Source organism: Oryctolagus cuniculus, chromosome 13 (assembly GCF_964237555.1).
Source record: "Oryctolagus cuniculus chromosome 13, mOryCun1.1, whole genome shotgun sequence".
Taxonomy (NCBI): Eukaryota; Metazoa; Chordata; class Mammalia; order Lagomorpha; family Leporidae; genus Oryctolagus; species Oryctolagus cuniculus.
The window spans coordinates 63,674,828-63,687,414 of NC_091444.1; the positions used below are offsets into that span (position 1 = coordinate 63,674,828).

The 12,587-nt window shown below is 41.5% G+C and overlaps 1 protein-coding gene and 1 pseudogene across 7 annotated transcripts in view; one reads left to right on the forward strand and one right to left on the reverse strand.

The window, feature by feature from the left end:
* Positions 1–12,587, reverse strand: part of AKT3 (AKT serine/threonine kinase 3) — a 307,020-nt gene that overhangs the window by 120,402 nt on the left and 174,031 nt on the right. For all 7 annotated transcript variants that reach the window (XR_007909725.2, XM_070055614.1, XM_051820802.2 and 4 more), the window contains one exon: positions 143–254. Coding sequence is in view for 6 of the 7 variants with exons in the window: in XM_070055614.1 (XP_069911715.1) it covers positions 143–254 (112 nt within the window). In the remaining variant the exon portion in view is untranslated. The remainder of the gene's footprint in view (positions 1–142; positions 255–12,587) is intronic.
* Positions 1,824–2,785, forward strand: LOC108178177 (cytochrome c oxidase subunit 4 isoform 1, mitochondrial pseudogene; annotated as a pseudogene).

Here is a 12,587-nt window from a genome sequence, read left to right on the forward strand (position 1 = left end):
ATATCAGAACAAAATAATTAAGAGATGGCAGCATTTTACAAATAAATGTATATATATATATGTTTACAAATGGTAACGTCAAATACAAATGCATCTTTAGATTATTACTTTTTCACAGAATATAAAATATTGAGTTTCTTACCTTTCTTCTGGAGTATCTACATGAAATGTTCTCTCTATGACAGTGGTCCACTGGAGACATCTGATAATAAATGTGTTTGGCTTTGGTCGTTCTGTTTTCATTAACTGGCACTCTAGAAATAAAATGTCTCTTTAAATATATAGATATAAATCAAGACACATATAAATCAAGACACAAACTTTTTAAAGTTTACTTATTGACTTGAAAAGCAAAGTGACAGGAAGAATTTGCTGGGGAGTGGAGGAAGGAGGGAAAGGAAAGGAGTTGGGGAGAGAGACAGAGATTTTTCCATCTGTTGGTTCCCTCCCCAAATGCCCACAACAGCAAGGGCTGGCCAGGTTGAAGCCTGGAGCCAGGAACTCCATCAGGGTCTCCCATGTGGGTGGCAGGGTGGTAGGGACCCAGGTACTTGAGCCATCACCTGCTACTTCCCAATGTGCTCACCAGCAGGAAGTTGGATGGGAAATGGAGGCAAGACTCCATACCAAAAAGTCTCATATGGACTATAGCTGTCCCAAGCAGCAGCTTAATCAACTGCACCACAATGCCTGGCCCCAAGTTATATAAATTGAAAATAAGAAATATAAATGGTTGAGAGTTATGTAGTTCTACTCTACAAACAAAACCCAGTGCAAATGCACAGCATTCTGTGGATCTCCACTCCAGACTGCTCACAACCTGACCTTGGTATTCCTTTCCACTCCATCACCCATTCTGGACACATCAACCAGTGAAAAATTAAATAAATTTTTCCCAAATATTCCATGTTCCTTTCTATGTACATACCTCTGCTCTAGCTGTTGTTGCTATCTATAATGCCATCCATTGATTTTTATATTTACCCATAAGCAATCATCAAAAATCTAAATATACCCATTCTTACCAGTCCAGAACAAGCCTGAGTCCTTGTATGAAGCCTTTTGTAAGACCTATTCCTAGACTACTGCTTCCTGATATTCTCACTACTTATCACCATATCCCTTGCTCTCACTCAGCATGCCACTTATTGTACTGCCATTTTAAAGAAGCATCCATATCCACATCTACCTTGTAAGGCTTTTGACAGCTGCTTTAATCTAGTATTCACAGCCCCTAGAATCAGCTAGACAAAAAGTCATTAAATTCTATCAGGTAACAGCCAAGAAAAGGTCAATGAAAAGAAGCACAGTATAATGGCTCAAAGTATGGATGCTGACACCAGTGTGCCTAGATTCAGTTTCTTTTCTAGCCGATACAAAACCTTGGAAAAGTTCATCTCTCTGGGCGGCAGCTAACTGAGATGGCTCCTGATGCACTGCTGCTCCCTCTTCGGCAGTGGAGACAGTCAATGCAGACTCTCCACAGGATTTTTTCACCAAGCTACACAGACCCAACCTCAGAATCCTTCTCAGTCTAACACTCCAAGCAGCCACTTGCAAGTCATCTGTAATTATCTCTTCCACCTTTATTTTTCACAGCATGTTTTAATCTTCTACAATGAGATGATTAACTTTTATATATATATATATTTTTTTTTTTTTTTTTGAGATCGTACTCTTAGCACCAAAAACTGCACCTGACACCCAGGAGACAAAATATTTCCTAACTGAATATATTCTGACAGTACTAATCCAACAAATAATCTTGTTAACACAGGAAACAAAGACTTTCTAGAGCTCTTTCCTTGTAAATACAAAAAGGGATGGGGTTTCCAGGACAAGTGAAGGTGTGAGGCTAGTAAGGCGTTAGTAGAGCTATGTGACACAGCAGGAGAGAAGATAGGGTTAAGCTGCTGCCTGCAACACAGGCATCTCATTTGGGCACCAGTTCAAGTCCTGGCTGTTCCACTTCAGATCCAGCTCCCTGCTAATGCACCTCGGAAAACAGTGGAGAATGGCCCAAGTGCTTGGGCTCCTGCCACCCACATGGGAGACCCAGAAGAAGCTCCTGGCTCAGGCTTGGCCCAGTCCCACCCACTGCAAACATTTGGGAAGTAAACCAGCAAATGGAAGATCTCTTCCTCTTTCTCTCCCTCCCTCCCTCCCTCTCTCTTTCTCTATCTATCTTTCAAATAAATAAAAATAAATCTTAAAAAAAAAAAGTCCTTTCAGAAGGTTTCAGAGAGCGGTTACAGCAGGCAGGGTCACAGCAGTGGAGGATGTTGGCCACAGGGTATTTAGCCTAACTGGTAAGCGGGCAATTTCCGCCTCAGTGTGTGTGCAGGTATGGGAAGTGTTGTGAAGAGTGAGGACTGTGCTCTCCCAAGCTATGTGGATCGGTGTGACTACCCCTTGCCTGACGTGGCCCATGTAAAGCAACCATCTGCCAGCCAGAAGGCCTTGAAAGAGGAGAAGGCCCCCTGGAGCAGCCTCACCAGGGATGAGGAGGTCAAGTTGTATAGCATTCAGCTCAACGAGAGCTTTGCTGAGATGAACAGGGGCAAGAACAACTGGAAGACAGTGGTGGGTACAGCCCTGTTCTCCATCAGCTTCACTGCACTTGTTCTCATCTAGGAGAAGCACTACGTGTACGGCCCCATCCCACACACCTTTGACAAAGAGTGGGGTGGCCATGAAGACCAAGAAGATGCTCAACGTGAAGGTCAGCCCCATCCAGGGCTTCTCTGCCAAGTGAGACTAAAACAAGAACGAGTGGAGGAAGTAAGAACTCGCTGCTGCAGAACTGAGCCTTCCTGGGTGCTGTCGCTTCTTGCAACGCCGGGTATTTACTGGAAACCCCTATGTCCTAATAAATGACTAGTTTATGTGGAAAAACAAAGTGTCTTCTTGTTGCTTCTATGTTTTAATGAATGAAGATATAAAGCGGGTTTAATTCCATGGGCACATGCCAGCAGCCGCAGTGGTAAACACGCCTCGTCTGCTTCCTTGCAGTTGGTGGTAGGAGTTCCAGAGCCTGGCGGCAGGCTAGCAAAAAACTGGGCAAGGTCCATGGTGAACAAGGAGCTTCCTTCTTTAAACTGCCCCAGGGAGACTCCATCATGGCTCTGAGACAGCTCGGCCCACATTAGAAAAAGACAGTTATCATTTCAGTCTGATATTTTCCTGGAAACTCCTGCAGTCAGCTATAGGCCGAAATGCTTGTCTACAACAAAGGACCAGCCCTCTGAGACCCACGAGAAGGACTATGGGCATGTACCCTGGGGCCCAGACTTCTGATGAGACTGTCTGAATAACTTTTTTTTTGACAGGCAGAGTGGACAGTGAGAGAGAGACAGAGAGAAAGGTCTTCCTTTGCCGTTGGTTCACCCTCCAATGGCTGCCGCACCATGCTGATCCGATGGCAGGAGCCAGTTGCTTCTCCTGGTCTCCCATGCCTCTGTAGCTATATGAGCTCCTTCCCTGAGACAGAGGAGGAGGTATTTTGGAGCATGAACCCTTGCTTCCTTTTGCTTGGCCATGCAAATATAATTTTTGCAAAAGACTGGTATATCCCAGTTTGGATTGCAGGATGCTTGAGATGATGAGCTCTGACGAAACTCACATTATCATTTCCTGAATCTGTTGGCTTCTCAACGAGAGCTTTGGAAAGCTTTGCTCAGGCAAGTGGTATGATTTAAAAGTTATAGGCCGGCGCTGTGCCTCACTAGGCTAATCCTCTGCCTTGCGGCGCTGGCACACCGGGTTCTAGTCCCGGTAGGGGCGCCGGATTCTGTCCGGGTTGCCCCTCTTCCAGGCCAGCTCTCTGCTCTGGCCAGGGAGTGCAGTGGAGGATGGCCCAAGTCCTTGGGCCCTGCACCCACATGGGAGACCAGGAGGAAGCACCTGGCTCCTAGCTTCGGATCGGTGCAGCGCGCCGGCCATAGCAGCCATTTGGGGGTAAACCAACAGAAAAAGGAAGACCTTTCTCTCTCTCTCTCTCTCTCTCTCTCTCTCTCATTGTCTAACTCTGCCTGTCAAAAAAAAAAAAAAAAGAATTTAAAGTGGGGCTGGCGTTGTGGCATAGATGAATGAGCTGTGGCATGCATTGCCAGAATCCCAAATGGGCACTGGTTTGTGTCCCGGCTGCTCCACTTCCAATCCAGCTCCCTGCTAATGCTCCTGGGGAAGCTGCAGAGAATGGCCAAAGTCTCTGGGCCCCTACCACCCAAATGGAAGATGTGGAAGAAGCTCCTGGTTTCAGCCTGGCCCAGTTTTGGCTGCTGTAGCCTTCTCAGGAGTGAGCCAGCAGACGGAAGCTCTGTGTCTTTCCTTCTGTTTGTAATGTTATACCTTTCAAATAAATAAATATTTAACAAATGAAAGAATTTAAAGCGGGGATCGGCACTGTAGAGTAGCTGGTTAAGCCATGCCTAAGGCCAGAATCTTCTATAGGTGCCAGTTCAGTCCTGGCTGCTCCCCTTCCAATTCAGCTCCCTGCTACTGCACCTGGAAAAGCTGCAGAGGATGGCCCAAATGCTTCAGCCTCTGCCATTCATGTGGGAGACCTGGATGAAGCTTATAGCTTCAGCTTGGCCCAGTCCAGCTGTTTTGGCCATTTGGGTAATGAACTCTGCCTTTCAAATAATTTTTTAAAATGTATTTGTTTATTTGAGAAGCAGAGAGCGGGAGAGAGAGAGAGAGAGGGAGAGAGGAAGAGGGAGAGAGGGAGAGAGGGAGAGAGAGAGAGAGGGAGAGAGGGAGAGAGAGAGAGAGGGAGAGAGGGAGAGAGGGAGAGAGGGAGAGAGGGAGAGACATGTCTTCCATCCACTGGTTCACTCCTCAAATGGCTGCAACAGCCAAAACTGGGCTGACCTAAAGCCAGGAGCTTCTTCTGAGTCTCCCATGTAGGTGCAGAGGCCCAAGGATTTGGGTCATTTTCTACTGCTTTCCCAGGCGATAGCAGAGAGTTAGTTCAGAAGTGTAGTGCTGGGGCTTGAACCAGTGCCCATATGGGATGCTGGCACTGCAGGTGGCAGCTTTACCTGTTGCATCACAGTACCATCCCCAATCATCTTTTTTTAAAAAAGAAATTAAAGTAATATTAGAGCAGGATTATATATTTTCCCCAGACATATGAGTGCAAGAAAACAAAGAATTAGATTTAGGCAAGGCCGTCTTTAAGTTTGTCAAAGTAAGAAAGTGGAATAGAATAGAGGAAGCAAAGCAAGGGAGTGATTATAAAAAATTAATTTGTTAAGTATCTTAAAGATTTTATTTATTTATCAACAAATGAATTTAAAACGGGCATGTAAGGAAGTGGCAATTTGGTGCTATGTAAAGGAAACCTGTTTAAGTGAAATGGACACTATGAGAAACAGTGACTTGATCAGCATAGCCCTGACTGTTAATGAACAACTTAATACATTATCCCTCTTAGTAGTTTTTTTTGTCTGTTCTACTTAATATGACCGGTTTAATTCTGTAATTAATACACAGTTATTCTTAAGTGTTGAAATTTAACTGAAATGTGATCCCTGTTAAACATAAGAGTGGGAATAAGAGAGGGAAGAGATGTATAATTTGGGACATGCTCAAGCTGACTTGCCCCAAATGGTAGAGTTAGAAACATACCAGAGGACTCCAATTTAATCCCATCAAGGTGGCATGTACCAATGCCATCTCACTAGTCCAAGTGATCAATTTCAGTTCACAATTGATCACATTGATAGGTCTAAGAGTCAAAGGGAGCACATAAACAAGTCTAGTACCTGCTAATACTAACCGATAGAATAAATAAAGGGGAGAGTGATCCAACATGGAAAGCGAGATACTCAGCAGACTCATAGAATGGCGGATGTCCTAAACAGCACTCTGGCCTCAGAATCAGCCCTAAAGGTATGCGGATCTGGCTGAAAAGCCCATGAGAGTATTTCAGGTATGGAAAGCCAAGACACACTGGCAAAAAAAAAAAAAAAAAAAAAAAAAAAAAAAACCCTAAATGAAAGATCTCTGTGAGTGAGATCCCAGTGGAAAGAACAGGTCTTCAAAGAAGGAGGTACCTTTCTCTGAAGGGAGGAGAGAACCTCCACTTTGACTATGACCTTGTCTAAACAAGATAAGAGTCGGAGAACTCAGAAGGCTTCCATAGCCTTGGAAACTCATGACTGGTGCAGAGGGAGATTACTGATGCCATAAACAGGAGTGTCAATTTGTAAAGTCAACAACAGGAGTCACTGTGCACTTACTCCTCATGTAGGATCTCTGTCCTTAATGTGCTGTACATTGAGATTTAATGCTATAACGAGTACTCAAACAGTATATTTCACTTTGTGTTTCTATGGGGGTGCAAACTGTTGAAATCTTTACTTAATGTATACTAAACTGATCTTCTGTAAAAAAAAAAAGAAGAAATTATCAATTCCCAACTTGACTCTCACTGGGATTAAACATGACAATAGGTCTGATCTGATTTCATCATCATTTTAAAAATCATCTATTATTTTTCACTTTATGTTTCTGTGTGGGAGCAAACTGTTGAAATCTTTACTTAATGTATGCTAAACTGATCTTCTGTATATAAAGAGAATCGAAAATGAATCCTCATGTGAATGGAAGGGGAGAGGGAGTGGGAAAGGGGAGGGTTGCGGGTGGGAGGGACGTTATGGGGGGGAAGCCATTGTAATCCATAAGCCGTACTTTGGAAATTTATATTCATTAAATAAAAGTTAAAAAAATTAATGAAAAATAGAATCATCAGATCATAAAATTTCATAGTCAAACTTTGTATAGCAATGTTACACATTTTTTTGAAATGTGAAAGTTAAAAATAACAAATATGTGGGTTTGTATTATCAGAAATACAAAATTTTTAAAATATCAGAGATATTAATCTAACATACACCAGAGCACCACCTAATTTCTTACAATTTACTCTGCTCAGTCATCCAATTCTCCTTGCAGCCCACTGCTCCTTCGCACCTCCTTCTTTTCAAAGCTGCTATTAAACCCAGCCAGTAGTTTACTACACAGTCCTGTGGTGCTTAGTGTCTGTTAATTTGATCTCCCAGCTCAATCACTTAAAGGCTACAAGTAATTCTTCCCGTGGCACCTAAGACCCTGACAGCACCTGAGTGCTCACAGTAAATACTTACTGGTTGAGTCATTGACTGAGTGGCTTTTAACGTAAAGAATACAAGACACTGACTTAAAATAGGGGCAAGCCTAATAGAAATGCTAAGAATGAACTGAAGAGTGTGGGGAAACAGGAAGGAGGAGCAGAGGAGGAAAAGTAAACGCTCAAGCAAAGATTTACCTGTTTCAGTTTTACTTAAGGTTCCTACTGTGGTAGCACCGAAACAATCAAGATACAGACTTTGAAAGCAGAATATCAGGTTCAAATCCAGGGTCTCTCGGGCACTGTCAGCTGTGTGATGCTAGTCAAGTTACTCTGACTCTCTAATCCCTCAGGATCCCAATCTTTTCATTAGGAGTTAAAGCATAATTTTAAAGAAAGCATTTCAATACTATACCTAGATGAAGTTTAAGTACTGTAATTTCAGTAACTTCAAAACAACAGAATTTTAAAAGCTACTTAAGATACTATATGATCATATTCCAACTGATTATCAACTGCTGTAATTTATTAGGCTGTTAATAATGTTAATAAAAACACAACTTTAAATATAATTCTCAGTCCACTGGAAAAAAACTGTCCAGAAAGGAATAAAATGTATATGTATATATGGAATATGTTAAAAATATTAGTGATCTACATATTTACACACAACTTGACATGTTAACTGAATTTGCTAAGTACTCACAGACTCAACAACATATACTAAATGTCAATTATGAGCCAAGCACAATAAAAATTCTGGGTACACAAATGAGTAAGAAATGCTAAGAGCTCACAGTACGTATCATACTCTATTATTAAATTCTTAATTTTTATATAAACATATAAAACTATTAAATTCTCCACGTGTAAATGTGAAGTAATATTTCACTAATACTATAAAGGCTTAAACAGGTCCTTGTGAAGCCTCCAATCCATGTAATAATGTAATTACAGATAAGTAGAGTAATAGAAATAAAAAGTATTTTGTAGATCTCAATATGAAACACTCTACAAATGCATCCAGTTCCCAAACTTACACCCATTAACTGAAACTATAGAAGAAAGAAGTGACAACCAAGGTATTCAAGGGCTAGCTGTGTCACCACCAAGAGAAGTGAATACTCTACCACAATGTCTTGGGATTTGCTAAGAAACACGGTGAGTACAGCTTATTATGCTGTACATAACACATGTAATTTAAAAAGCTGAACCTAAATTCAAAACAGCTGAAACTTGAGAAGAAATGATCCAGTAAGCAGAAAAACAATGGGTTCCTCCATGTTAGGCCATGATAAGGAATCATGAATGCACCATACAGTTCTCTGTAAAATGAAGAAAATACAACACCAAAGTTGTAAGTGTGCATATCACACTGGCTCATCACTTGAAAAGTTTAAAGAGGACTAATTCTTAAAGCAAATTCTTAAAGGGGATGGCAGTTAAAAAATGGATTAGCCAATACTTTAGAGGAATATTTTGCTTTTTTCTAGTTATATAAAGATTCTCAAATCAATCCATGACAATCTAAAAAAGAAATGAAAACTCTGGATAGAGAGTCTAAAGAGCTATTAACTTGTGGCCAGTGCTGTGGCGCAATGGGTTAAGATGCGGCCTGCTGTGCCAGCATCCCCTATAGGCACCGGTTTGAGTCCTGGTGCTCCACTTCCAGTGCAGCTCCCTGCTAATGCACCTGGGAAAGTAGCAGATGGCCCAACTCCTTGGGCCCCTGCATCTACATGGGTTAGCCAGAAGAAGTTCCTGGCTTCTGCCTGGCCCAGCCCCAGCTGTGCGGAAATTTGAAGAGTGAACCAGCATATGGAAGAAATCTCTTCCCTTGTTAATTCTGACTTATAAATAAATAAAATAGATCTTTTTAAAAAAGCTATTAACAAATGACTATGATTTCTGGAATCATTTAATAAGCATCAATAAATGAAGTGGTTTTATACAAAATGCCAGATATGTAGTCCTGACACTTATTTTATATAGTTAACACTAGTTTAACTCTGCCGAGCAACTTGAACTAAAAGCTGTATTTCGAACACTCTGCTTACTTTATACCATTTCAAACCACAGATGACAAAGTCTGTCCAATGCTGTAATTACTCTGCAAACTTAAAAGCCAATGCCAGAACAAAAAAATGTATCCCTCACAAAAAACTTTCTGTGCAGGTTTTATTAAAAAAAAAAAAACTGAAGATTTTATTTCAATCTTTTAAACTCATTAAATACTAATTTTATTCTTTTAAAAATAAATCATACTAACTCGATGTGAGAATCAGTCATAATGATTCCATTTAGAATTGAATCACATAATGAAATTCCAACCGTGAGTTATAATGATCATAAATCAAGTTTACTTTGAAGCCGCTAAATATAACACTACTTCTTGAATATAGTCTTTCAAAAGTACAAGTATTTCTTTCTTTTGTTGACTGTTTTCACTATTTGGGAGCAAAAACACAGTGCCCAATTTAGACTCAAATCACTGGGGCTGGCACTGTGGCGTAGTAAGTTAAGCCTCTACCTGTGAGGCCAACACCCCACATGGACACAGGTTTGAGTCCCAGGTGCTCCTTTTCTGATCCAGCTCCCTGCTGATGGCTTGTGAAAGCAGCAGAATATGGCCCAAGTGCTTGGGACCCTGTACTGGGGTGGGAGACCTAGAGGAAACTTCTGGCTCCTGGCTTCAGATTGGTCCAATTCTGGCCATTATGGCCATTTGGGGAATGAACCAGTGGATCGAAGATAGCTCTCTCTCTGTAAATCTCTCAAATAAATCTTAAAAAAAAAAAAAAAAGACTCAGTACACCAACCTTAAAGAGATTAATTTAATCCATTGAGTGATGAGTGCCTTACATGAGGCTTGTGCCCTGGCAGAGAAATCCAGGGAGGATACATCTGCTCAGTGATCAACATGTAGAACACACCACGCTCTCTGAGTGGTTCATATATGTTGCTCACTAATTCCAAAGAACAAACCCAAGAAGTGTTATTTTATTATCCTCTACTTTATAAATGAATAGAAAGGAATCAGGAAACCTAAATAACTTGCTGAAGACACATAGTGTGCAGTGACTGAATAAGGATTTACTTCAGGTCCATCTGAATCCAATTCACATGCTCTTCTGAAGAGAATATACTGCTGGGAGAACAGCCTTACAAATTCAGCAATTGCCTGTCAAAGCAGTGGAACTGCCTGTTCACCATTCCACATCTTCCCCAAACCTTCTCCCATCAGTGACACCTGCTCTCTGATGAGGAAATCCAGGACAACTTTCAAGATTGACAGGAGAGGAGGCCCCCACCACGACTGCTCCTGCTCTGACCCCAGCGTAAGGACACACAGCGATGATGATTATCTCCTGGCAGGATCCTGGTTCTTGGCCCTTCTTGTTTCTCCAAGGAGGCATGTAGCAAGCAGGTGGCTCAGAATGGGGAACGGAAGGGAAGAAGGTAAAAGGACAGCAGAAAGGAAGGTGACCTAACTTCTGGTTCCTTTCACTGCTGGGCCTCTCGCCTGACATTACCAATGCAGTTAGTTATAACAAGAATGTTCCAATACTAACCGGCATCACTGCAGCTCTGCATTTCTACTTATTTTGTCTGAATTATTTACACTGTCCAAAATCAATCTATCTTACTCCACATAAGGAAATAAGAGAGAAAACCTAAGTTCTTAAAATGTATTTCATAATATAAAGAATTTGGTAAGTGAAAGGCGTAAGACCAGGTTAATAACATTATATAGTCCACAGAAGATGTTTTAGATTTTATGATCCATATTCCAAATTCTGATCTTTTAATTACCATAATACCATGTCGGTATTAACATGGGATACTATCTGTGGATTTAAACTGAACTTAAATCATGACACGTGTATGTGAACTTCTCCTAATCCATTTTCTTTAATGAATATAGTTACCACAGACACCACCATTTACCAAAAGTGCACTGCCACAGCCAGCATCTCTCTGCCTCATTTGTCTACCAGATACTGCCTCTAATTAAACACACACCTCAATACTCTTAGGGCCCTGCACTGTGGCATAGTGGGTAAAGCCACTGTCTGTGACACTGACATCCCGTAGGGTTGCCTGTTCAAATCTCAGCTGCTCCAGCTCTGATTCAGCTCCCTGCCAATGGGAAAAGCAGTAGAAGATGGCCCAGTACATGAGCCCCCGCAGCCACATATGAAGACCCAGAAGAAGCTCCTAGATTCTGGCTTTTGGCCTAGCCCAGCCCCAGCTGTTACAGGAACTTGGGAAGTGAACCAGGACGGAAGGTCTCTCTCTCCTCCCCACACCTCTACCCATAACTCTGCCTTTTAAATACATAAAACAAACCTTTTTTTAAAAAAAAGTATTTTAAACAACTGTTCTTTGCAGACCCTCTGCATACTTGAAATTCTGAATGATAAAACACTTTGGTCACTTCAAGACAATAATATGGATACAAAAATGACGTGGGATTTACTAACAGACACAAGAGGTATGCATATTTGCATGAACTCAAAGTATTTGATTACGGAAGCTAGTTTATAGCTTTTTAAAATACCTTAGACTATTTTTTTTTAAATTATTTATTTGAAAGGCAGAGTGGCAGACAGCGGTAGAGACAGAGATCTTATCTTATATCCACTGATTCACTTCCTAAGCTGCCCACAGCAGCCAGGGATGTGCGAGACCAATGCCAAGAACCAAGAATTCCAATCGGGTCCCCCACATGGGTGGCAAGAACCCAAGCACCTGGGCCATCATCCAGTGCCACCCAGGCACATTTGTAGGAAGTTGGATGGGAAACACAGAGTACACAGGACTTAAACCAGGCACTCCAATATGGGTGTGGGCATCCCAAGCAGCTGTTGTGATACAATGCTCACCCCAATTTTTTGCTTTTGCTTTCTTTGCAATATATTAGTAAAGGGCTTTAAAAGTTTTGTGATGAAATGCAAATAACAAAATTTACACTTTTAAACATGTTTAAGTGTACAGTTTTATGACACTAAAAATTTACATTGCTTTATAGGCAAGTTGGTTTTTAAATATTTAAAAATATTTCTTTACTTACTTTATTATACAAATCATTCATATTTAATATAGAAAAACCCACACCTAAATATAGGCAAAACAAAAATGTCCATAATCCCACCACATGGGTATAAACTTTTTAAGATTTTCTTTATTCATCTGAGAGGAAGAGTTACAGACAAAGAGACGGAGACACAGAGAGAAAGGTCTCACATCCATGGTTCACGCCCCAAATGCCTCAACAGCCAGAATTGGGCCAATCTGAAGCCAGGAGCTTCTTCTGGGTCTCCCACGCAGGTGCAGGGGCCCCAGCACCTAGGCCATTTTTACTGCTTTCCCAGGCCATAGCAGAGAGCTGGATCAGAAGAGGAGCAGCTGAGACACAAACTGCCACCCATATGGGCTGCCAGCACCACAGGTGGAGGCTTAAGTCTATTAC